This window comes from Rattus norvegicus, chromosome 6, assembly GCF_036323735.1.
Source record: "Rattus norvegicus strain BN/NHsdMcwi chromosome 6, GRCr8, whole genome shotgun sequence".
NCBI lineage: Eukaryota > Metazoa > Chordata > Mammalia > Rodentia > Muridae > Rattus > Rattus norvegicus.
Window position 1 is genome coordinate 32,400,168 of NC_086024.1, and position 25,688 is coordinate 32,425,855.

At 43.7% G+C, this 25,688-nt stretch overlaps 1 protein-coding gene across 20 annotated transcripts in view; it reads left to right on the plus strand.

Moving 5' to 3' along the window:
• Dtnb (dystrobrevin, beta) overlaps window positions 1-25,688 on the plus strand; it is a 196,986-nt gene that overhangs the window by 114,146 nt on the left and 57,152 nt on the right. For all 20 annotated transcript variants that reach the window (XR_010052110.1, XR_010052111.1, XR_010052112.1 and 17 more), the window contains one exon: window positions 17,842-17,919. Coding sequence is in view for 9 of the 20 variants with exons in the window: in XM_063262066.1 (XP_063118136.1) it covers window positions 17,842-17,919 (78 nt within the window). In the remaining 11 variants the exon portion in view is untranslated. The remainder of the gene's footprint in view (window positions 1-17,841; window positions 17,920-25,688) is intronic.

The window sequence follows — 25,688 nt, forward strand, 5'->3', positions numbered from 1 at the left end:
TATCTTAACAAAGTTGAAATATATATATCATAAATCAATAATATTTGCATACCATAAAATTGTTCATTGTGGCACGGTACATTACTTTTACTAAATTTGTGGTATTTTTAAACCATCATTACCATCTGGTTTTATTCATTTCCATCATCCAAAGAAGTTTCTATCTTTCTTATAGATTGGATCCCACAGCTCCAGCCCTGTCTTAGTTACTTTTCTTTTTTTTTTTCTTTTTTGGTTCTATTTTTCTATTTTTCGGAGCTGGGGACCGAACCCAGGGCCTTGCACTTCCTAGGCAAGCGCTCTACCACTGAGCTAAATCCCCAACCCCCTTAGTTACTTTTCTATTGCTCCAAAGAGATACCATAAGCAAGGAAACTTATGGAAGAAATAGCTTACTAGGGTTTACAATTCATGCGGATTAGAGTCCATGCCATCATGGCAGAAGACAGACAAAGAAGACATAAGGCTGGAGCAGTCGCTGAGAGCTCACACCTCATATACAAGCGCACAGCAGAGAGAGGCAGAGGCTAGCTGGGCTATGAGGTTTCAAAGCCCACCCCAAGTGGCACATCTCTTCCAGGAAGGTCACATCTCTTACTCCTTCCCAAACAGTCCCACCAGCTGGGACCCAAGCATTCAAACATACGAGCCTACGGAGCCGTTCTCGATCAAACTACCACCAGCCCCAAGGCAACCACCAGTCTGCAGTGGTTCCTCTCACCCACTAGGGAAGCATCTAAGTCCCCCAGTGGGTGTCAGCAGCTGCAGTCGTGCTGAAGCACTTGTATGTGTGTGTACCTGTGCATGCATGAGTGCATGTCCGTATGTATGTGTGAGTATACATTTAACATGTATGCTTGTGTGTATACTTAAGGACTTGGGAGATAGCTCGGTGGGTAAAGCACTGCTGGCAAACCTGAAAACCAGGATTGGGTTCTCAGAACCCAAATAAAAACTTACAGACAGTACCAGAGGTGTCCGTCTGAACTCCCATCACACCCTGACCAAGAGACGGATGGAGTCCTGGAGTCATGGCTGGAAGATTGTAGGCCAGCTAGCTTAGTTCATGCTGTAGTGAACATACTCATACACACACACACACACACACACACACACACACACACACACACACACGCAAGCACGCATGCACGCACACACACCTCATAAACTCACGCTCACAGAAAACAACCATAGGTGTGTGGGTTCATTTCTTGGTCTTCAGTTCTACTCCATTGATCTATCTATCTCTGTACTAATACTATGCAGTTTTTATCACGATTGCTCTGTAATATAGATTGAGGTCAGAAATGATGATTTCCCCCAGAAGAGTTGTTAAGAATAGTTTTTGCTATCCTGTGTTTTTTGTTATGCCAAATGAATTTGGAAATTGCTCTTTCTAACTCTATGAAGAATTGAGTTGGAATTTTGATGGGGATTGCATTGAATCTGTAGATTGCTTTTGGCAAAATGGCCATTTTTACTATATTGATCCTGCCAATCAATGAGCATGGGAGATCTTTCCATCTTCTAGCTCTTCTTCAATTGCTTTCTTCAGAGACTTGAAGTTCTTATCATACAGATCTTTCACTAGCTTGGTCAGAGTCACACCAAGGTATTTTATATTACTTGTGACTATTGTGAAGGGCGTCATTTTCCTAATTTCTTTCTCAATCTATTTATCCTCTGAGTAGAGGAAGACTACTAATTGTTTGAGTTAATTTCATATCCAGCCACTTTGCTGAAGTTGCTTATCAGGTTTAGGAGTTCTCCGGTGGAATTTTTGGGGTCACTTAAGTTTACTATCATAGCATCTGCAAATGGTGATATTTTGACTTCTTCCTTTCCAATTCGTATCCCTTTGACCTCCCTTTGTTGTCTGATTGCTCTGTCTAGGACTTCGAGTAATATATTAAATAGGTAGGGAGAGAGTGGGCACCCTTGTCTAGTCCTTGATTCTTTTTAGGAGAGAGAAATATGGGGAGGAAAATGGGGTGTGGGGGGAGGCATGTTCAACATACAATATATACCTGTACGGACGAATAATTCAAGTTTTTGTTTTTTAAATCTTTATATGATGTTGTCAGTGCAGGCAGGGGATATCTGCACAGTTGCTTGTGTCCCTTCACAGTTGCATGATTTCTGGGAATAAAACTAAAGTTGTCAAATTTGCACAGCAAGTGCTGTACCAGCTTAACCATCTCTTCAGCCGGGAACATTTTTTAATTAGAAATTTAAAATATATTAAAAGAACTGTTCTTTTTTGGGTATTGTTTAGTTTGTCAGAAACCCGAGTCTTCTAGAAAGAAAACCTTAAAAACCTTAGCCTCAAACAATCCTCTCAGTAGAGTTCCACGGAACCCCAGCTCCCCGCTAACCAGAAAATATCGCAAACTGGCGTGAATAAGAAGTAAAAGAAAAATATGGTGGACTCCCTCAGAGAGTCTTGGTTGTCAAATAGAAAATGTGTATACATACATATTACCTTCATTTTATAACAGCAGGAGTAGTTAAAAATGGAAATGTTATAATGATTTTTTTTAAAAACATAAACAACATAGAAAGTAGCAGAAAATGTAAAGAGAAAAGAGCAAATCAGACTTCTATGAACTGAAGAAGAACCAGAAACCTCAAGGAGAAAAAAATAAATATCAGATTAAACATCTAATCCGGACAGGAAGAAAATTACTGAAAGATAAATCTGGAATATTAAATATAGAATGCTAAGAGGTGAAGACAAAGATGAAATTCTGGTATCCAGGTTAAAGAAAGTCAGTTGAAAATTAGCCTTCTGGGCTTGGGGATTTAGCTCAGTGGTAGAGCACTTGCCTAGGAAGCACAAGGCCCTGGGTTCGGTTCCCAGCTCCAAAAAAAAAAAAAAACCAAAAAAAAAAAAAAAAAAAGAAAAGAAAAAAAGAAAATTAGCCTTCTAGAAGCACAAAATAAACTTAGAGCCAAAACAATGTCAAATCTCAACAAAGTCCAGTGGTTGTTTCCAAAGAAAGGCTGGGCATACTGTAGAGTTCCTCTCAAGAATGTAAGTGTAACTTCAGCTTTAAAGAGGCAGGGCAAGAGGATTACTGGGTAGTCAAGACCATCCTTGGCTATGTAGCAAGACCCTATCTTCAAAATCAAAGGAGTTGACTCAGCAGTTCCGGGGAAATGTGGTGCCCTCTTCTTGCCTCATAGGCTCAGGGTTTGGTGAGAGTGTTTGAAATTTGGAAATACAAATTAGGGAAGTAGCAACTTAGAGATGATAATTAGTACAGATATTTAGAACACAGAGATCAAAAACGGTTACCAGTTTATTACTTTCTTATATGGCTAATAAATTTTTTTGTAGTTTTTTCCTAAGATGTAACATGAAGGCAATTTTTAATTTCCAAATATCTGAGACTTTGTATTTTGGGGTGCTCTCTTCACACCCAAACTTGGTCAAAGGTAATACTCCGTATGATAAGGATTTATTAATAGAAATGAGCTTTCTTCTCTGGTTGTCCTAGAACTCACTGTGTAGACCAGATCCCAAAGATCCCCTGCCTCCCAAGTTCTGTGATTAAAGATTTGCACCACTACACCTGGCTACAACAATTTTTCTTAATAGTTTTGTGAGTTTAAAGATATTTTCACCTTGTTAAGGAGGAGCTCTACATTACCATGATATCAAGCCTGCTTTTCGGGTGCAGAAATGAGTAAATTCAGTGTTTACACTTAAGACCACATTGGATGGCTGTAGGAGTGTGTCAGCTGACATGGGGTTGTGCAGGAGGCGACTGTAAAGTGTCTGTTGGGGGGGCTGGGGGTTTAGCTGAGTGGTAGAGCGCTTGCCTAGCAAGCGCAAGGCCCTGGGTTCAGTCCCCAGCTCCGAAAAAAAGAAAAAAAAAGTGTCTGTTGGGGACGTTAGATGCAGAAGGGCAGCTTTTATCCAGTCTGTGCAGAATCAAAGATGACACCTTCTGGATAATTATCTGCTGACGCAGAGAACCTGAAATGACAACAAAGGCACAGATATCAGGGATGTGAGGACCGGATAAAACCGAGTCAGGACGGATCTTCAACGTTTGTGACTGACATGGAAGCAAGGAAGGAGAGAACGGAGACATAGATGAGTGTTGATAAGCTTTTCCTTTTTTATTAACAAGGTAAAGTTCTCTTAATTTGTATGTGCGCGTGTGTGTGTGTGTGTGTGTGTGTGTGTGTGTGTGTGTGTGTGTGTGTGCGCGCGCGCCCCTGCATGTGTGTGCAGACAACCATTATGTATGTGAGTGCACAACCTACATGTGGAGGTCAGGACAACCCCGGGTGTTAGTCCTTGCCTTCACCATGTTTAACAACCAGGGATTCTGTGTAGTTCAGCACTACGTATGCCAGGCTCACTGGCTTCTGAGCTTCCAGATATTCTCCTGTCTCCACCTCTCAACCCATGGTAGGCCTACCCTGGTATCACAGATATTTGTGCTGCTGCTTCCAGCTTCTTTACGTGGGTTCTGGGGATGCAAAATTGAGTCACCGAGCCTGCCCAGTGAATGCCTTAACCACTGAGACTTCTCTCCAGCCTGTCATACATAAATACATTTACATATATATACATATATACACACACATTTATATGTATATATTAGGAAAATTCCATGACCTCTTCAGGCTTCTGTGGGTATCTATATGCATTTATACACACACACACACATACACACACACACACACACACACACACACACAAATAAATAATAAACTTTTTAAAGACTTGTACTTGGCATGGAGTGAAGAGAGAAAAGTAGGCAGCCCAGCAAGTTTGAAGATAAAAGTTTCATCTTCAGGATTCCTGTAGAGATGCTGGCATAGCAGTTCACACTTGTGATTGCAGTGCTGATGAGTCAAAGCCAGGCAGATTCCCGGGGCTTGCTGGGCAGCCAGGCTGGCTTAACTGATAAGTTCTGAGTCTGTGAGAGACTCTTCTCCAAAATCAAGGCAGTAGCCTCTGAAGAATGAGACTTCAAGTCAGCCTTTGGCTACCCTGTGAGTACACACACATGCACCCTCACACACGTGTCCACCTATGTAGGAACACACACAGTTTTGGGGTTGGGGAGATGGATCCATCAGTAAATCACTTGGTACGCAACAAGTGCAAAGACTTGAGTTTGGTTCCAAGAACCCACCTAAAATAGCCAGACTTTGTAGCATGTGCTTATAATCCTAGCCCTGGGGAGATAGGGCCAATCAGATCCCTGAGGTTCACTGGCTTCTCATGAATACCAGGCCAGTGAGAAGAGTAACTTGACTGAAAGCCTCAGGTCAGATTTCTAGCTGAGGTGGGCAGTGAAGCAAATCCACAGGAAAAGATATGGGCACAAATTTACTGTCTTGAAAGGAAAAACGCACCGTGAACTTCCCCTCTCTGCACACTGCAGTGCCCTTTGGCTTCCTGTAAGTGTGTCTGTGTATTTTCCCCAATGAGAGAAGACAAACAGAGACAGTGAAGACCTTGAGTGTAGCACTGCTCTTAGACGAACTCTAATCTGGGTCCTGTAGGTAACAACACGAATGTGTGTGCCTGAACTCTGACCTCTGGCAGGGGTGGAGGGAGCTCTGAACATTTGTCGTGTTTTATGGTACTAAGAATCAAGAGAACGTTAGAACAGATATCAAAATGGCCTTCCTGAAGTAAATTTAATCTGAAATCATGCCTTCCTGATGGGTCATCCAGCTTTGACACTTTGATGTAAGGTTAGCTTTTCCTGGTTTCTCCTTTCTGTTGGGATCCATTCTCCAAGCTCTGCAGAAAAGGGCTGCTCTGGCATTGATAAGGGGCACATTTCATGCACAGGTCACTTGAGGGTGGCTTCCACCTTACAGCTTTGGAGTTTTCTAACTCATGAACAAGAGGCATCTTTCCATTTATTTAGACTCTCTTTAATTCCCACAGCGTGTTTTATAGGTTTAAGAATGCAAGTATTACACTTCGGTTTATCATGGGATTTTTATCATTTTGTTGCTATTATAAATGAACTCGTTTTTCTAAATTTTATTTTCAGATTGTTCACTGTTAATATTTAGAAATACAATCAATGTTTTGTTCATTGATCTTGCGTCCTGCAGCTGCGCTGAACTCAGCTCTGTAGTCCTTTTGTGTGAGTTCTTGAGGGTTTTCTACATGTGAGATCATGTTCATCTTAAATGGCTTTACTTCTTCATACTCCACACGTCTTATTTCTTTTCCTTATCCAGTTGTATGTGCAGCTGTGTGGGTTTGTAAGTCTTTGCTTTTAAGATAGGTTCACACTGTGTATCCCAGGCTGATCTCAAACCCACGATCCTCCTGCAACGGCCTCCTGCGTTCTGGAATTACAGCTGTGGAGCTCTGTCTTCCGGGTGTGACATGCCTTTATCATCTTGAAATTAGAGTAGATGTGCTTACTTCTTGAGACCTCCCGAAAGATGAAACCTGCTACCTTCCTAGGAGAAGACTGGTGACACCAGACCCTCACCTGAGATTCCAGCTGCTCACCCCATCTCATTTCATATATTCCGACCCCAGCTGCATAGCAGTTTTGGGGAGTGCTGGAGTCTGCTGGGGTCAGGCTTTAGGAATGCAGTTTCCTAAGAGTCACCCATGCTTTTGCATAAGTTCATTTTCCCCATAACTTCATATTCACCTGGACATGTGCAGAATCCTTTCTTTGGTCACCTGACTAGGGTGAGTAAGCGTTTTCTGTGTATTTCTCATGGAAAAGTCCCACAACATGGATGTGTAGCGCTGCACCCAGCCACAAGAATGGTTTAGCAAGCGTAGTTGGCCTGCTATGATTGGCATACACTCACGGTGCTGCTGGTTCCAGGGGTTCAGGTGTTCTCAGAAAGTTTTATTCAATCATCGTGACTTCTCCCACTCTGGAATTTTTGCCCTCAAAGTGGCCTGCCTGATACCCTTCTAGTCCCCTGTCTAGACACTTCTCTCATTAAAATTCAGTTCAGGTGAGCCTTTCACTTCTTGGCATTTCAGAGTTTTAGCTGAGATGTTGTTTGAAGTCAGAATGATAACTAGAATCACAAAAATATCAGATGTAAAAGAGACTCATTATTTCATAGATGTTGTTGTTATTGTTGTTGCTGCTGCTGCTGTTGCTGCTGCTGCTGCTGAAGTTTGAGGCAGGGGCTCTTGTAACATGAGCTGGGCCTTTAAACCTCTCTGTAGCCAAGGACGACTTGAGCTTCTGGTTCGTCCTTCTGCTTCCACCTTCTGACTTTCAGAATTGCAGGTGTGCTTCTCCCTGCCCGGCTGCGTGGATATTTCTAGAGCATCTGCCATGTTATAGTCATGGTTTTAAGTATGCAGTGTGAATGAGATAGATACCGAGGTGAGCCCTGTGGGTGCTGTCCTCACAAGCCAGCCAGATGACTCAGTGTGTAAAGGTTCCAGCCTCCGAGGCTGGTGACCCAAATTCAATCCCTGGGGCCCACAGTGTCGGTAGGTGAGAACCGACTCCAACAAGTTACACCTCCCCCTATCCACGTGCCACGGTGTATGCTAGTGGACACACACTAAAGCCACACAAACAAGTATAACAAGGTTTACAAACTCTGGAGTGAAAACAGTCAATAAACAAAACAAGACACTAGTTATATGTAACTGCATATACTAGTAAGTATTGAAAAAGAAACATCTGGATACTAAGAGAGAATGCAACAGAAACTTCTCATTTAAATTTCGCAGTTAGGAAAAGAGTTGTTAGGGTTTTTATAGAATATGTCATGTGTCTGAAGCTTTCAATGAAGCAGGGGTGGTCTGTATTACTGAATGGAGTTAGGGGCAGATCCCAGAGGCAACCAGCTGTTCCACACAGAGAGTCACTGTCCCATCATCTTCTTAGTTCCCAAACTGGAACTGGGACCCAGCCCCCTACACTGTAGTTTTCCGTGCCCCCTACTTCCTTTCTGATGCACTTCTGTTTTGAAACTACACAGTTCCAGGGGTGCTTGGGTTGGTCTTTTTACACGCGTGTTCTCACCTTCCCCTTGTGGAGGCGAGCTTTCTCATTAGCTGGTGCACTGTGTGCAAGGCCTAGCTGAGTAGTTCTGTTTCCGCTTCCCACTGTAACCGCTGTGTTAGAGACTGCATCACTGGATCCAGCTTTTCCGTGTGGGCTACTGAGATCAAACTCAAGTCATTAGTTGAACATTGCACACTGAACTGTCTCCTTGGCCATGCAAATCCATTTTGGGGGTTACTTTTCATGTCAGCATTTATTTTAACAGTCAGAGAAGCTATCCATCTGTCGTTTTGTTATTTAAACAAACAGTGGAGGACTCTGTTGGGTACTTAGGTTCTTAGTCTGGAATCCATCTCAGCTTGCTCTATTTTTATTATAAGTTCTTACATACCTTTTATTATTTTGTTTCACTTTCATTTTATTCTGTCAGAAAGTTCAGCATCTTTATTTGAGTACAGTAGCATATCATATCAAATATGTAGTGAAAATTGAGGTATCTCGGAGGCCAAGGCCATACTATGAGAACTGATGGCCTGGGGCAGAGTGATGGTCTGGGCGAGCTGTGTATGGGAGAATAATATCGTAGGAAATCAAATGAGCATTAGTAATAGTACAAGGTTGTCTGGGCACCACTATTCAAGTAAGACTCAACAAGCCAAGGTGGAGACCAAGAATGGGGACTTAATAACTACTGACCCTGAAATAAGAGGCTCTTTAATGACTATGTCAGAGACATTTTTATTGTGTGGTCCTTCTGTCGCATGTGCTCTCAAGGCCTGCTCAGCGACTCTCAGGGTTTGGCCCTTCAGTGCAGCTGCCCTCTGAAGAGCTGTCTTGACACTTCAAGGAAGTCTTTACATTAAAGGTGTGCACAGATGCTGTTGGCCTGTCTTTACACCTTTGCACCCCATAAACTTCATCAAGCAGACCTCCCACCCCTCACTTTCACCAGTAGCTCTGTAAATGGCTCCACAGGCACAGGGCTGCAGGCTACTTTCCTGACTAGTAGTTGGCATGAAGAAGGGGAGGTCCTGGGGCAGAGAGGGTACTTTTGAGGTCCCTGCTGGGATAGAGTCCTTGCCCGGGGTCAACTGGGTTACTGATTTGCAGTGAGACTTGGATTCTAATTAAGGTGAGTATGTTCATTTCTCAGCTTTCACAGCGTGCTGCCTACCGGTGTCAGTGGTCTTTGACTGCCTTAGGGCTTTCTGCTATAGGGCCACCCTGTGCTTTATCAGACTATAGAGAAAGGAGCAACATCTGCCCAGTGCAGAGGGCAGAAACTTTCCCTTGCCTGTAGCTGCCTGATGTGGTTGTCTTTACTTTTGGCAAGATGTTAGAACCCTGGAAGGTTAGAGATCTAGCAGTCCTCAAAGCTGATATCAAAGGGCTGCCCACTGTATCTTTCCAATCCAGTAGAATCACACAGGGTATTTGCGTCTGTTTTCAAAAACAAATGTCGGTATCGACCATGTGAGCAGGTCAGAGATGACATCACCTCATGACATCACAGCACTGCACTGAGCAGGAGCTCGCAGAAGTGGCATTTATACTTTCTCAAATTGCGTGTGCACATGTGTAGTTGTTGTTTTGGGGGTGGAATATAAGGTATTTTGGCTGGCTTGGAACTCACTATACAGCCCTATCTGGCCTGGAACTGTTTCTCCTGCCTCTGCCCCCTGAATGGTGGGATTGCAGGTAAGAGCCACCATGCTGGACCACGTGTTTTTAAATAGGAAAGTTGGTATTTCAGTAGATATGGTGGCACACACTTTTAATCCCAGCGCTGGGGAAACCTAGTCAGGCATATCTCAACGAGTTCAAGGCCAGCCAGGGCTGCATAGTGAGACCCTCTCTCAGTGATGAAATTTTTGATATTTCCATTTCTACACAGTAATAATAAACTTCCTCTTAATTTTAATAAAGAAGATAATCACCATGCAAAGGTTTCTAAAGTAAAATGGTATGTCTCTGTGTATTTGATGGTCTGCACTACTTTCTCAGTATAAGTCATGTTAGATATGTTGGCCTGCTCATGTAATCCCAGCACTGAGAAGGCTAGAGTTAAATCAGTTGTAATAGTCTAAGGCCAGCATGGCCGACCAAGTGAGATTCTTGTCTCAAAGATAAACCACATACACACAGGAACTGCTGTTGCAGACTTAATTGGTTAATTGTTTCATTTCACAACTTGACCCCTTTCCAGAGTTAGAGCAATCTTTCTTAGCATGTGGGTTGTGACCCCTTTGGAAGCCAAATGTCCTTTTCTTTTTTTTTTGGAGCTGGGGACCGAACCCAGGGCCTTGCGCTTGCTAGGCAAGCGCTCTACCACTGAGTCAAATCCCCAACCCCAAATGGCCTTTTCTTAGGAGTCACATATCAGATATCTTGCATATCGGATATTGACATTGTAATTCATAACAGTAGCAAAATTAAAGTTATGACATAGCAATGAAAATAATTTTATTGTTGGTGGTCACCACAACACAAGGAGCTGCATTAGGAAGGTTGAGAACCACTGAGTGTAGAGACAGCTAGGCTCCTCTCCATGTCTCTGGATATAGTGTGTAATGGTAAACATATAAGAAATAATATGGGGTGGCGCACACCTTTAATCCCAGCACTTGGAAGGCAGAGGCACGCAAATCTCTTGAGTTTGAGGCCAGCCTGGTGTACATAGTGAGGTCCAGCCAGCTATGGCTCAAAGCAATACCCTGTCCCAACCTTGGCTCACCTGGTAAAGGTACTTGCCTCCAAAACGAAAAACCTGGGTTTAATCCGTGGTGTCCACATGATGGAAGGAGAGTCCTCCTGCAAATTGTCATCTGATATCTATGCATGTGCTATGCTGTGCCCCCCCTCAAGGAAACAAATGTAGTTTAAAAAAAGAATTAATATGCTAAATCTTTCCTTCCTGAAAGATATCTAATTAAATAAGATCTATATCACAAATGGTTATGTTGAACTACTAGAGATAGCAATTGAGGCATAATTACTCATTGATTAACAGATTAATTACAGTCTATTTAAATTAGAAGTTGATTTGGAAATTACACATATCTCCTATGTGTTATTCATTTTGAATGACTATTAAAATGTACTTCCTGGAAGTCCGAGAAGCTTCACCAGTGGTAAATATGCACAATATTTTTGCTACACTATAATACCACACTGATAATATTTTTTTCAAAGATTTGTTTAGTTTTATATGTATTGATGTTTTACCTGCATGTATATCTGTATGAGGGTGTTAGATTCCCTGGTACTAGAGTTACAGACAGTTGTGAGCCGCCCTGTGAGTGCTGGGAATTGAACCCAGGTCCTCTGGAAGACCTGCCAGTGTCCTTAACTGCTGAGCCATCTCTCCAGCCCCTATTTTTAACCTTATGACTTTCAAAGGGCTAATTTTGTTTATTGTTGTTATGCTTTGGTTTTACCTTTTTGAGATAAGGTTTTTGAGATAAGCATAAGCTGTTCTGGAACTTACTGTAACCCAGGCTGGCATCAAATTCACAGCATTCTTCTTACATAACATCTCAAATGCTTAGATTAAAGGCACGAGCCATTGTGCCTGGTTTAGTGTTGGACTTCTTTGCTTTAGCAGATTATCATAGAACCTCAAGGAGGACGCGATGGGCCGCACTTACCGTAACGATTGCCTACAGGTACACAGCACTCTGTGCGAGAATAATGCTCTCCATAATAGTCTTCAAAAAGATGAACGTTAGGCTCTGCCTGTCTTAATATCTCACCAGGGCAATGGAATTAATTCCCTTTGCCATAACGATAGCTAGTTTTCTTTTCAGACAATGTATTATTTCCGCTTGTGAGATTAAGGAATAGGCTTATAAATCTGTGAGGCTAATGACTAAGTGGAAAGAGACAGATCTTGGGCTGGGCCTTGGGCTGATGACTCAATGGGTTGTTTGCTGTGCAAATATTAAGACCTGAGTTTGGATTCCCTTTCGCATTAACGGGAACAAACAGACCAGAAAATCTTTTAAAGATGCCCAAGTGCATGACTGGAAGCTGGCGGCCTAGGTGGAGAGTTGGAGAGTTGTGAGCTCGATGTCTGTAAATATAAACCACTCTGGGGGCGGGGAACACATTCCACACACAAACTGTGAAAATCAAAGCAGGGCTAAGGGTCTAGGGTCCTATAGAAGGGGCAGCCCTGACAGACAGGCTTTCTCTTCCACCAAGTTTTGGAGTCAGCTTTAAGCCTTTATCCTTTCACCTGTCTGTGGCAGCCATGTCCTTGGTTGGGGAGCCTCACCTACACAGACAGAACTTGTATCTAAATGAATTCAGAAGGCCAAAGCATGTGGCGAGGGGGATGGCCCAGCAGTTAAGAGTTCCTACTGCTCTCGAGGACCCAGGATTGTTTCCTACCACTGATTTGTTGGCTTGCAGTCCTCTGTAACTCCTGATCCAGGGATCCCATGTCTTCTTCTAACCCTCATGGGCACTGCATGCAAATAGTACATATACAGAGCAAACACTCATATACATAAAACAAAAACCAGGTTCTTTTTTTTCATCTTTATTAACTTGAGTATTTCTTATTTACATTTCAATTGTTATTCCCCTTCCCGGTTTCTGGACCAACATCCCCCTAACCCCTCCCCCTCCCCTTCTATATGTGCTTCCCCTCCCCATCCTCCCCCCATTACCACCCTCCCCCCAACAATCACACTCACTGGGGGTTCAGTCTTGGCAGGACCCAGGGCTTCCCCTTCCACTGGTGCTCTTACTAGGCTATTCATTGCTATGTATGCAGTTGGAGTCCAGGCTCAGTCCGTGCATAGTCTTTGGGTAGTGGCTTAGCAAAAACCAGGTCTTAAAATAACAAAGAGCAAGCCATAACTCTCAATAGTGGTCATGTGTCCATTGTTAAATATTTGCTGTTTTTTTAAAGTCAGCAATCTGGCAGATAATTGGCTCATTAAATTTATGTTGTTACTGAAACTAGAGACCTAGATGAGCTTTGAAATTATGATGAGACCTTTAAGTCATTCTAAATAAATTAGAGATACATTTTCGAAAGAAGTAAGTTATTCTGTTTTATGTAGGTTTTCTTTGTAACAGAGTAGAAGTTCAGCTGGGAATGGTGCCACAAGCTAGTAATCCCACCTCTCTCTGGAGGTTGGAACGCTGGGATACGGAGTTCCTAGCCAGATTACGAGGCATAGTAAGACCTGACTCAAAAGAAAAGAAGGGAAAGCAAAGATTGTGTGTGGGTGGGCACTTACAATGCAGTGTTACAATGTTGTCATGGAGAGCCACACTGTGGGACCATCATCCCTCTTGCTCCTTTGAAAAGGCTCCAAGAACGATGTTTTATTATTAAAAGCTAATGTTTATTTTATTTTAAATGTGTCTCTGAGTGTTTATACATGCAGGTGCCCAAGGAGGCAAGAACAGGATCCCCCAGAGCTGTAATTAGAGGTGTTGTGAGCTGCCTCATGGCAGACGGGAACTGAACTCCAGTCCTTTATAAGAGCAGCAAGTACTCCTGATTGATAAGTTCTCTTTCCCACCCCACATGATTGGTTTTGATTTAACCGCTAAAAAGAGACTAGCCCTAGTCTTTTTTTTCTTTCCCGGCATCCTGCCAAAAGTACAGCAATCAAAGGCACCAGACCACCAGGACTGAAGTCAGCAAGAGTCATGCTGCCTTGGTTCACAGTCTAGGATGTCTCACAATTTGGCTTCGTAACCTCAAGAACATTATAGCCCTAGCCAGGCGTGTGGCGCAGCCTTAGCTTCTTAGAGTTCCAAGACACCCAGGCTATAAAGAGAGACTCTGTGTCAAAATAGATAAATGCATAAATAAGTAAAAACATTGCAGCGCTGTGTGCCTTCATTCTTAAATGTAAGGTTTGAATGTGAATCCTGGAAGATGTCTGCCCTGAGACTGGAGCATGCTCAACTCTCAGTAAGTATGGCTGCTGTTAGACACACTGCACGCTGGTTGGCTCTCTCACTGAATCACACATTAGATGAGGTCCCAGGAAAGATACCCGTTTCCAGTACAAGGATGGGAATCCTACCCTAGCTACAAGTGTATCTCCCAAATATAACACCGAGAGTTTCACTAAAGCTAAACTCACACATTCAGTGCACTCTGTACTGTGCCATGTTCACAACATGGTGCTGACTCACGACCAACAAATACTTACTGAGTACTGTGCTTGGCACTTGAAAGATAATGATAAAAATACCAACCGTGGGCTCTGTGTGTGTGTGTGTGTGTGTGTGTGTGTGTGTGTGTGTGTGTGTGTGTGTGTGTGTTTCTGTGTGTGTTCTTGCTGGGTGATGATGGCACACACCTTTAATCCCAGCACTCAGGAGGGAGAGGCAGGTGGGCAGGTGGATCTCTGTGTTTGAGGGCAGCCTGGTCCTCAGAATGAGTTCCAGGACAGCCAAGGCTACACAGAGAAACTCTGTCTTGGTTTGGGGGGCAGGAGGCAAAAGCAAAATCCCTGTGTGGCCCACAGCTGTAATAGAAGTAGTTCAGTGACAGAGCTCTTGCCTAGTATACCAGGGTCCACCGAAAATCCCTAGCACATAGGAAGATGATTCAGGAGGGTTCTGAGGTCAGCCTGGGCTATATAGCAAGACTCTGTCTCAAAACAAACAAAAGTCCAAATTAAGAAAAAAAAAAAAAACTCTCAGGGTTTGAGAGATGACACCGTGGGTAAGAAGCTTGCTGCACAAGTCTGAGGCCTGTGTTTGAACACAGAAAGCCAGACCTGTAGGGATACATTCTCCTGTAACCCCAGTGATTTGATGGAAACAGGAGGATCCATCCATGAGGCTACTTAGAGCCTAGCTCCAAGTTCAGTACAAGACCCCGTCTCAAAGGAATAAGGTGGGATACGGTAGAGCAGGACATCCAGCATTATCTGTCACCTGCATATGTGCACGCCTACACACACATGTACACATACTCATATATAGATATATACATACATATATACATATATACATGTATATACATATAGAGAGAGGCATTTCTTCCTTACTGCCACTTCCCTCACAGAGAGACTGAAAATATTTTTTTTAATTTATTTTATTTATTATATATAAGTACGCTGTAGCTGTCTTCAGACACACCAGAAGAGGGCATGGGATTCCTTTACAGATGGTTGTGAGCCACCATGTGGTTGCTGGGATTGAACTCATGACCTCTGGAAGAACAGCCGGGTGTTCTTAACCGCTGAGCCACCTCTCCAGCCCGACAATATTTTTTTAAATCGCTCTTCTGAATAGCAGGTTATTTTCTCTCTTCTACCTGTACCACCTGCTTCCATCTGTATCTTATTGGCAAAAGGCAACTTTATTATTTTTTTAAGGTATGTGTGTGGATGTTTTGCCTGTGTCTATGCCTGGTGCCTGCAGATGCCAGGAAATCCTTAGAAACTGGAGTTACGGGCAACTGTAAGCCACCGTGTGCTAGAAATCAAACCCAGGACGTCTGAAAGAGCATCCAGGGCTCTGCACCACGGAGGCATCTCACCGGGCCCAGAAAGGCATTTTCTGAGAATGCTTTAGTGCTGTTAGCTTTCCTGGTGGCCTGCAGCTCTGGTGGCAATCCCGTCCTGAGGACCTTCTTGAGACTTGCAAGTGCTAATTTCATTGGTCAGTAAAGCCATGTTTTCTCGTTAGTAACAAGGCAGGAATCTAGGAAGGATGTGGTATGAAAAGTTTCTAGAATACAGTGTAACTATGAGTGTTTGGCTTTCCACATTAGAGAAGAGGCTTCTCTGTGTGTGAAAAGGGAATGAGTAGTTGGTCGTGATATCTGCAAGAGATAGGAATACGTCGGTGGCCTTAAACAAAATGCTACAGATCATGACATTTTTGATCACTTGTACCCATGTTCAAGAAGTTAATTTTTCTCCTGTGTTTGTTTCACCTGAGAGTGTCAACAGAAAAGTGAGTGCAGTGGTTTCTCTAACCCTGGGGTAAGCAGACGACTACATCAGCCCTGAGAGCAACATGGATGCCATTATTTTGGAAGTGGGTGGAGCCCTCAGCGGGTGAACAGCTACCTTGGATTCTGTTCCTCCATAGGAATTTTCTCCTTGTTTTAAGCAGAACAATTGATTTTTAAAAGACCCAGAGGCCAAAGTATAAATTTAGGACTAACGTATAAATTTAGTCAACCTAAAGCAATTGATTAATTGATTATAACGTGGTGCAGCCATTAGCATTAGGCGGCTTGAAGGGTTAGATGTTTGTCTGGAGACAGGAAGTCAGATGAACAGCTTAGAGTTGGAATTTGGCCTAGCAAGGCACATTTCTGTTAACAAGCAGTGTCAAGCCAAGCACTGTGGCTCAGGCCTTTTATCACAGCACTTGGAAGGGGGAAGCTGGGGGCTAATTTGGACTGTCCACTGTGACCCTGCCTTTATGCCTTAAAAAAAAGAAAAAAAAATCCAGAGGCCCAAATCTGCCCCAAGTCTGCTCCTTACATTTCACTTTCCGTTTTGGATTTCCTCCTTTAAACGGGAAATCGTTTTTTAAAGGGTCCCTACTCAGAAATGAAAGTAGTTTGATGAGAGTGGAAGGTAGATGGGTAAATGGAGAAAGAAACTTTTCTTTCCCTCTGGCCCCTCTGGAACTCCCGGAACTAATTCCCCAGAGCCTTTACGTGAGTGCACTGCGCAGCCTGCGCAGTCTGTCCCCAGGCAGTGCTGACGTAACGTCTTCAAACTGTTCTGTGCAAGTCACTCTCAGCGGCAAGGAGGACCCAAGAGCTAGATGAGTGTTTCTCACTGGAGCTTGGACAACTTATCAGTGGATATACCACTCTAGACAATGACACCCCTGCCACCAACAGCCATTAACTGCCCGTAATATCTTGAAAAAGAGACTAGTGGGTAGGAGCAGGAGCTCAGACACACACACACACCCATACCCACACACACACCTTTTTTTTTTTTAAGATTTATTTATTTATTTCATGTATGAGTACACCGTAGCTGTCTTCAGACACCAAAAGAGGGCATCGGATCCCATTACAGATGGTTGTGAGCCACCATGTAGTTGCTGGGAATTGAACTCAGAACATTTGGAAGAGCAGTCAGTGCTCTTAACCACTGAGCCATCTCTCCAGCCTCACCACACACACATACAATTTTTAAAGGGGGAGTAAAGCCAGATTTTTAAAAAAAAAAGTGGTACAAGCTGGGTTTGATGGCATATGCCAGCCCCTCCTGCTGCCAAGGTAGAAGGATTCTCATTTTGAGGCCAGCCTGAGCTCCATAAGGAGACTGGCTTATCTAACAAGCAAACAAGAAGTCAGGATGGGATTGTAGCTCATCGGTAACGCACTTGCCTAGGATGTACAAGGCATAGGGTTGTGGGCCAGCACCATACCACCACCATCGAAAGAAGAGGCACAGTAGGCAAGTTAATAATTTGTATTCTCTTGTACTAAACTATAAAGGAGAGCGAAGTTCTATCTCAAAACAGGCTTCTTCATGAGTGTGTGGGGGGGGGGGGGATGGTGGGGTGGGGGTGTAGGGTAGTCCACTCAATACGACCCAGACTGGTCTGAAATGCAGCTTTCTGAGTCTTGGAATCCTAGGATATGCAGTCCACCCTAAAGTAATGTCTTTATAATCTGCCGCCTCCCGCTATCCCAAAGCTCTGTGGCACTGTGGCCTTGTGAGTGAGAACTCCTTCTTGTGAAGTTTATTTCATTTGAAAACTCCATATCTGAGCCCACCACCATCATGTCCTGCACACATCAGAGACCATAGCTGGTCCTTTGTCTGCATTCTTCCTTGGCTTCCTCCAGTCCTGATAATTACTAATGTAATGTAAATGTCTTTTCTTTCAGTCCTCCTCGCCCTCTGACCAATATGAATGACACCATGGTTAGCCACATGTCCTCTGGAGTGCCCACTCCCACCAAGAGGTAGGTATATCTTGTACCTCAAAGCAGGGAACAGACTTCGGCCACCTCTGGGATTGCGCTCTCGGAAACCAGACTTGGGCTGAGTGCTCCGCTGGTCAGGAAGGCTGACACTCTTAACCCCACTGATGGTCTCTTAAATTTATTTTCTGTTTTTACTCCCTGTCCCCCTTCTGACTCTAATACAGCTGTTGACATTCAGCTCTGACTAGTGGAAGTGCTGTGGTGACAAGCAGCAGTGTGAGCATAGATTAGGCTCATATTTGAGATCTTTACTAACATTAAGCACAATTTAATAATCATAAGTTTCAACAATTTTGCATTTGACTTTTTAATTTAAAAGATAATTTCTGCTTCTGATTATAGTTTATAAACTGATAATTAATCTCTTATAAGATATTCTGAGTCGTTCTGTATATGGTTTATAAGCACTTAAGTAGAAAGCCCAAGTCCCTCAGTCTCAGTTATACAGAGAATTTGCTTTAGGGTTCTTTAAGGAATGAAGACTTCTTTTTTTATTTTAATTTTTCTCTTGTTCAAAATTCTCATAGGCAGACTTAAAAGAACTCTGTTGAATGGCATACTTTCTATTTGATTTAAGCTGTTCTATGACCAGAGCAATACAGAAACTCCCTCACGGGCACAACCATTAAAGAATTCTTTCAACAGTCATCACTTGAAAAGGAGTTAAAAAAAAAAAAATCACAGACATTCCAATTCACCCAGCACGACATCCCATCCATCCTCCCTGGAAAAAACCAGGACCGCTCTGTGCGGTATGTGCTGAGCGCTTTCTATCAGTGCAACTGTCCTGGTAATGATTTGACTCAGTACATGATCCCGAAGGCTGAAAACTCATGGGCTAAAAACTCCCAGAGAAGCATTTCCCAAACCTGCAGAAGCGAAGACTCCCCGGGGCACTTGTTAAAAATACACATTTCTGGGACCATGTCAGACTCAATGAATCAGAATCTCCAAGAACAGGATTGGGAGAGGCTATGTGTTTAACAAGTTCTCTGGGTGATTTTTGTCATCAAACCAATTTGGGGGATAGCATTAGCAGGAAGCAGGGGAGCTGGTTACCAGGCTCTCTCAGAAAGGGGAATAGAGACTGAATAAATCAATGACCTGGGGAGACAGCTGTCGGTGTGGAGACCCAGGACCTGGACCAGGTAAGACAATGCCTGCTGACTCCTGAGAGCACTTCTAGCAGGGAGCAGCCATTCTCTGGAAGCCAGAGCCAAGTAGGAAGGGGAGTAGGTGAGGCACCGAGTTTGGACCTGGCTCTCACCTGACTTTAGACATGTTTCTTTAGTTCTTTAATCTACGGGGCTATGATGACATCCACCTTGTGAGGTTTACACGAGGACTCTATTTTGGAGGCAACTGGAGTAAGAGACCCAGTGAGAAAGACAGAGAATGGGTTAGAATTATGTCCCCAAGGACCCAGAACAACCACCTTTAAATATTAAAGGCCATAATATTTAAATCCTGTGTTCTCCATTGAGAATATTCTTACTTCAAAACTAGATGACAGGGAAGGTTATTGAAAGAATTGAGCTTGGAAGTGTCTGTTAGCTTTAGTAACATCACCTGCTAAGCAGGGGTTAAGCCTTATGCCTCATAGTTTACTAGTTTTGCCCCTCTGCATCACCAGAGTGCCTGAGAGCTCAAAGTGTCAGGGGGCACCAGGATAAGTTGCTAGGCATTCAGTAGTCCCAGGTGAGTCAGCTGGAGGAAGCCATCAGAGACTGTCTTCCTGACAGCGTTTTATTGCTTCGGAAGATGAACAGAAGGGAATCTGGACCTACATTAACCACAGACATTTTCACAGACAAACCGTAGGCTTCTGTATTACACCCAAGATACAGTTAACCAGTGGCAGCCTTAAAATTATGACTGGCATTTTTTAGAGCTAGATCAGACAGTAGAATATATTCCAGATTAAGACTTTATTTTAAAGTCAGCATGTCAGCTGGCATCTTGGTCTGTGTGAAATTAGTCCTAGAGCAGACATCACAGTGTATCCATGGCAACTAACAGGGCTATCCAGCTTGGAGAAGCACAGCTCAAGAGAAGCTGACATTCTACCCTGGGTCCAGAGAATCAATCCTAGGAGATTTCATGTATGTCTAGCAGGAGACTGTGAGATGTCACAGCGACAGTAATAGTTTGTACATGTGACTTTTCATGGTTCCAGTAACCAAGGAGTCTAAATTGCAGATAGTCTGTTTACTTTTGCAAGGCTCAGCAGAAATAACTGCACCCCTGCTCTAATCAGACTAATATTTCCAATCCGTGAAATCCAGGTGTCCAGTTTGTCTTCCCAACCTGGAGTCTGGTGCTACTGAGGCAGGGGTCCTGAAAGGGATAGTGCTACTCTCTAAAAAAAGCAGTTTCAGGATGTAGCAGGAAGTGTAAATCACAGACAAGATCCCACTAGAAATGTGTACTGTGGTTTAAAAAGGGGGGGGGGCATGGATAACATTTTAAGCAATTCAGTTTCTGTCTTTTCTTTTTTAATTAATCAATTTACTTTTTTGTGGTAAAGTTTCATGTATCCCAGGCCTTGATCTGCCTGTTGAGTGCCTTCACTATACTACCTGCTTTGTGGTTCTGGAGAGCAAAGCCAGGGCCTCACGCATGCCGGGCAGGTACACTTCCAACTGAGCTACAGCCTTATCAACCTTTTGTACTAGGCAATGCGAATATGAATGGTTTTGACTAGAGTTGTCGAAAATAATGCTGTATTAGCCAAAGGAAAAGATACAGGTGACTTTTTAAATGGAAAATATCTATTTTCCATTTTGTGAGATGCTAGAAATTATATTCCTGGATATTTATCCTCAGTGGATTTGCTCTTTGTAATATCACCAAATAGGGCAGCTAGAGAGATAGCTCAGTGGTTAAGAATGCCTACTTCAAAATCATGAAGACCAGAGCTTGGGTCCCAGCACCTCCTTACAGGCCTCAAATACTGAAGGGTAGAGACATAAGGACCAGTGGGGTTTGCTGTCTTCTAGGCTAGCTCAGAAAACTAAACTGCAGGTTCAGGGAAGAGCCTATGTCTCAGAGGGATAGGTAGAGCATGATGGAGAACTCTGGGTGCACTGGCCACTGCTCAAGAGCACACATGCACACGGATGCACACACATGTATATGAGCTTGCACACACACTTGCTCTTTTTTTTTAAAGATTTATTTATTTTGTGTGTGTAAGTATTTTTCCTGCATGCATAAATATGTGCACCACATGCATGCCTGGTGCCACGGATCCCACGAAACTGTAGTTACAGACGGTTGTGAGCTGCCAGGTGGGTGCTGGGAATTGAACCCAGGTCCTCTGGAGGAGTAGGCAATGCTCCTAACCACTAAGCAATTTCTCCAGCTCTGCACCCTTGCTCTTAAATGCACACAAGACACATGTACACTTAGTGCACACAGACACACAGTAAATCAGCTTTAAAGGAAAAATCTCTGGGTATTTCTACAGCTAAAAAGAAACTTTGTCTTCAACTAAACAGCTTCTTTCCATTCGTTTTCATTGTATTCACTAGAATAACAGTTTTAAACTATTTTAAAACAGTTTGCAAATTTGAAAACTTAAAAAGATAAAAACAAAACAACAGCAGGAAGTTTGGTGTCCCTCTTCACTGCATACTCTCCTCCCTGGCCTGCCTTTTCCCCAAGGCTCACAGTGCAGATTGAACTGGTGTTTGCCCTATTCTTGCCCTATCCTCACTTACCTTGTACCCACACAGATATGGGACATGAAGTTAGTATTTTATCTCAGATGTCTTTTAAATTTTTAGCTTTAATTATTTGCGAACAGTTCAGAGCTTACAGTTCTGTGGAAAGTTCATGTGACTGTACAGCAACAAAGAAAGGGGCTTGCGCTTGCTAGGCAAGCACTCTACCACTGAGCTTGATCCCCACCCATCATTTCTTATATTTCAAGGGTTTTACTGCTTACTGTTTTGTTTTGGTTTGTTGAAACAGGCTCACACTGTAGTCCTTGCTGGCCTTGACCGCCCTATCGTCCAGGTTAGCCTCCAAGCTCAACATCTCCTGTCTCTGTCTCCCACGTGCTGGGATCACAGGCGTCACACCACAGGCTCAGCAGGTTTCAGGCATTTAACCCTAACTGTAATAGGTACAATTCCACAAAGCCCAGGCAGAGGAGAGAGGGAGGGCTGGCCACACACTGATCGTGGCAGAGGACACCACCTATCACTTACTCCTTCTCTCATAGGCTGTCAACACTTTCCTATTCCTGTTGGCAGATAGACACACATACGCCATTGGAACATAGTCCTGTGCATACCAGAGCCCCAGCCCCCCAGGGCCCAGGCTTTTCTACCCTGTGATTTGTGAAACATCCAAGGAAGGATTCTTGGGGCCTAGATGTTCACTGCCCATCAAGGGCCATGGCCCTGATATTTGTGTCATCAAAGCAAGGATAGGAGCATTCCTTTAAAAATAATAAGACCATATTGACAAGAAAGGACAAGGTCTTGGGACAGAAAAGCAATAAAGGTTGCTACTATACACATAGCTATGTTCATGTGTGTGCACATGTGTATGCGTGTGCATACACACACACACACACACACACACACACACACACACACACACACACACACACACACACACCCACACACCTTCCAAGACTTGTTTCTGTTACCAGGCCTTTTCCCATAAGGTAACTCTCTGTGCAACTCTGGGTGCCCTCGAACCTTTCTTTCCTGGGCCCTTTCTGCCTCCTGTGGAAAGTGCCAGGTTTAGGCTATTCAGGGTGAATCCATTCGTCCACATCAGTCTGAGTGTCTTTTGGTGACCCTTCAATCCTTTAACCTGTGTACTAAATAATATACCCTTTCTTCTCCTCTCCAATATGCATTTTAAGTTTTTTCTCCAAATGATGCATTTTAAGGTCTGCAGTTAGATTTAGTGTGATGCTACACTACAATCCTATTATCCCAGCACTCAGCAGGCAGGGGCAGAGGGCTGGAAATTCAAGGCCAATCTTTATATGAGACCCAGTCTCAAAAAACAAACAAACAAAAACCCTTAAAATATGCCTTTAATCCCAGCACTTAGGAGGCAGAGGCAGGCAGATCTCTGAGTTTGAGGCCAGCCTGGTCTACAGAGTGAGTTCCAGGGCAGCCAGGGCTATACAGAGAAACCCTGTCTTAAAAAAAACCATAAAACAAACAAACAAGGAAGGAAGGAAGGAAGGAAGGAAGGAAGGAAGGAAGGAAAGAAAGAAAGGCAGGCAGGCGAGAACTGGTGAGGGTTTCAGAAAACAACTGGCTGGTTACATTCTTCATGAAAAGCCCTCCAAGTCAACACAGGAATTATGGTTTTTCTTCAGTCTTCTTTTGAAAGACAGAAAAGCATAGTAATTAAAAATTAACACATTATCAGAAGAAACTGCAGGGCCCTCAGTGTTGGCAGGTACCCAAAGCCATCCTGGGCCTTGGCAGTCTGCCAGTTTTCAGCCTCTTCTGGGCTAGGATTAGATTCCATTTCCATTTAAGATTTAAGGTGGACTTTTTACTGATTCTAACTCACACTGGTGCAAGCAGACAATTCCAGTAGTTCCAGACAGATACTTGCAAACATAAATCTGAAAAGTTGCAGCTCACAGCATAGTAACAGGTCCTCCTCTGGTTGGACTGAGGCGGACATCATGTCTGAACAGGTTGTGGCCTCTCAGTGTGGAAGGAACAGGTGTGGAATACTGTTCATTGTTAAATCCAAACAAGAGGCTATGGGATGGTGGGCGTGGATGGCAAGCTCTGGAGATTTTGTATGTTGGTCAGCTGAGGAGAAGGAAAGATAATGTTCTGGGTTCCTTCCTGGCTTTCATTATGGTAATTTTGGTCAAACACAGGAGGAAAACTTGGGCAAGAAGCCAGCAAGTTTATGCTGAGTTGGAGGTGCTTGTGGGACACGCTAGTGTTCTTAATACCCAAATCTTCCATATACCAGCAAAGGATATGCAAATACTTCAATCTAACAAACTTCCAGTGGACGCTACACACACTTCCTCCTTGCTCCTCCCTTTCTTACCAGGCATTTGCTTTCTCTAATACAGGCAGAATCTCTCCCTCCCTTCCTGCCTCCTTCCCTGCCTCCCTACTTACCTCCCTCCTTCCCTCCTCACCCAACTCTGGTTTCTTTTTTACTCGTTGGTTGGTTTGGTTTTTCTTGAGATGGTCTCATGTAGCCCAAGCTGGCCTCAAACCACACATAGCTAAGGATGATTTGAACTTCTGTTTCTCCTGCCTCCACCACCCAAGTGCTGAGATTATTGCTATGCACCTCCACGTCTAGTTTATTCAGTGCTAAGCTATGAACCCAGGACTTCTTATACATCAATGTGAGTGCTCTGCAACCTGCTACATTCCCACCCCACCCCACCCCCACACACTTCCCACAATTTCCATATGCTCTATAGCCCTTCATTGACTTTTCTCTGTCTCTTCCTGAGGAGCTGTCTCTGGGCTGCAGCTCTCAAGTGCCTGTGCTGGGAATCAACCTTGCACACCAAAGGTGGGTCCTGTAGAGGTGCTGAATCCCTCTTATCCGGCTTCCACCGTGCCTGACCAGGGATGCGTCACCGTTTTTAATAGCCAGCTATCAAAACATTCCAGCTTGCTCTACCCAGTGAAGCATATTCAGTCAGTCAGAGCCTCGGCCCCTTTTATCTTTTCAGGGAGCTTCTGTCCCCACCTCAACCCCAGCTTAGTCTTTCTTTGCAATCAGAGGATTTTTTTTTTTTTTTTGAAATTCAAGTCTGATGGTGATGCCATCCTGAAAAGAACCTTGCAGTGGCAAGTTTTCTCTGGTTTGTGATGACATCATTCCCACGCTAGCCATCCTCCTGTCTTCATGCTCACTGTACGGCAGGGAGCCACTAGTCGCTTGGCTGTTAACAACTTAGAATGGTTAATATGACATGGGAGATGACTTTTATTTCAGTTTAATTGATTAGCATTTAAAAACAGCTGCATGTGGCTGGTCCACGAGGAAAAGAAAGACTTTTTTTTTTTTGGCTTCGTTGTGATTTTCATTTGTGATAGTGTTTGCCGTGGTCAGTGTGAGTGAGGTAGGTGTCACTTAGTGACTGAGGTGAGAGCACCTTCATCAGTGACGTGGGTGGTGCTGACAGGGCCCTGAGAAGTCCCTCTGTAGCCTGGCCGGTGCAGACCGGTCATTTGATCCGTTTGTCTTTCTCCACAGGTTATCCCTGGACAGCATCTTTTCTCCTCATTACCTTATATTGTAGTAAGGGTCCAGAATCAAAGAGCTGTCTTTCTCTAACTCCTTTTGCCTTTGTGAATGTTTGGGTCCTTTAAGAAAAATCCGGGTTGGGGAGGTGACTTGGCATGTAATAGCGCTTGCTCTTTATTCATGAGGACCTGGGTGTTACGACCCCAACAGCCTTGTTAAAGATCCACATGTGGTTGTGTGTGTACCTCCAGTATTGTTGGGGGCTCCCATGGATACAGGAAGATCTTAGGCTTGCTGGCTACCAACTGAACGAGACCCTGTCTCAAAGGAATAAGGCAGAAAATAACAGAGCAGGATACCAGACATCTTCCTCTGACCTCCACACACACACACATGCACATGTATCTTATACACTGTCCCTGCACAAGGTAGAAATAAATTTGAGAGAGAGAGAGAGAGAGAGAGAGAGAGAGAGAGAGAGAGAGAATGAGAATGAATGAGAATGAATGAGAATCCAGATGAGGACATTCTGC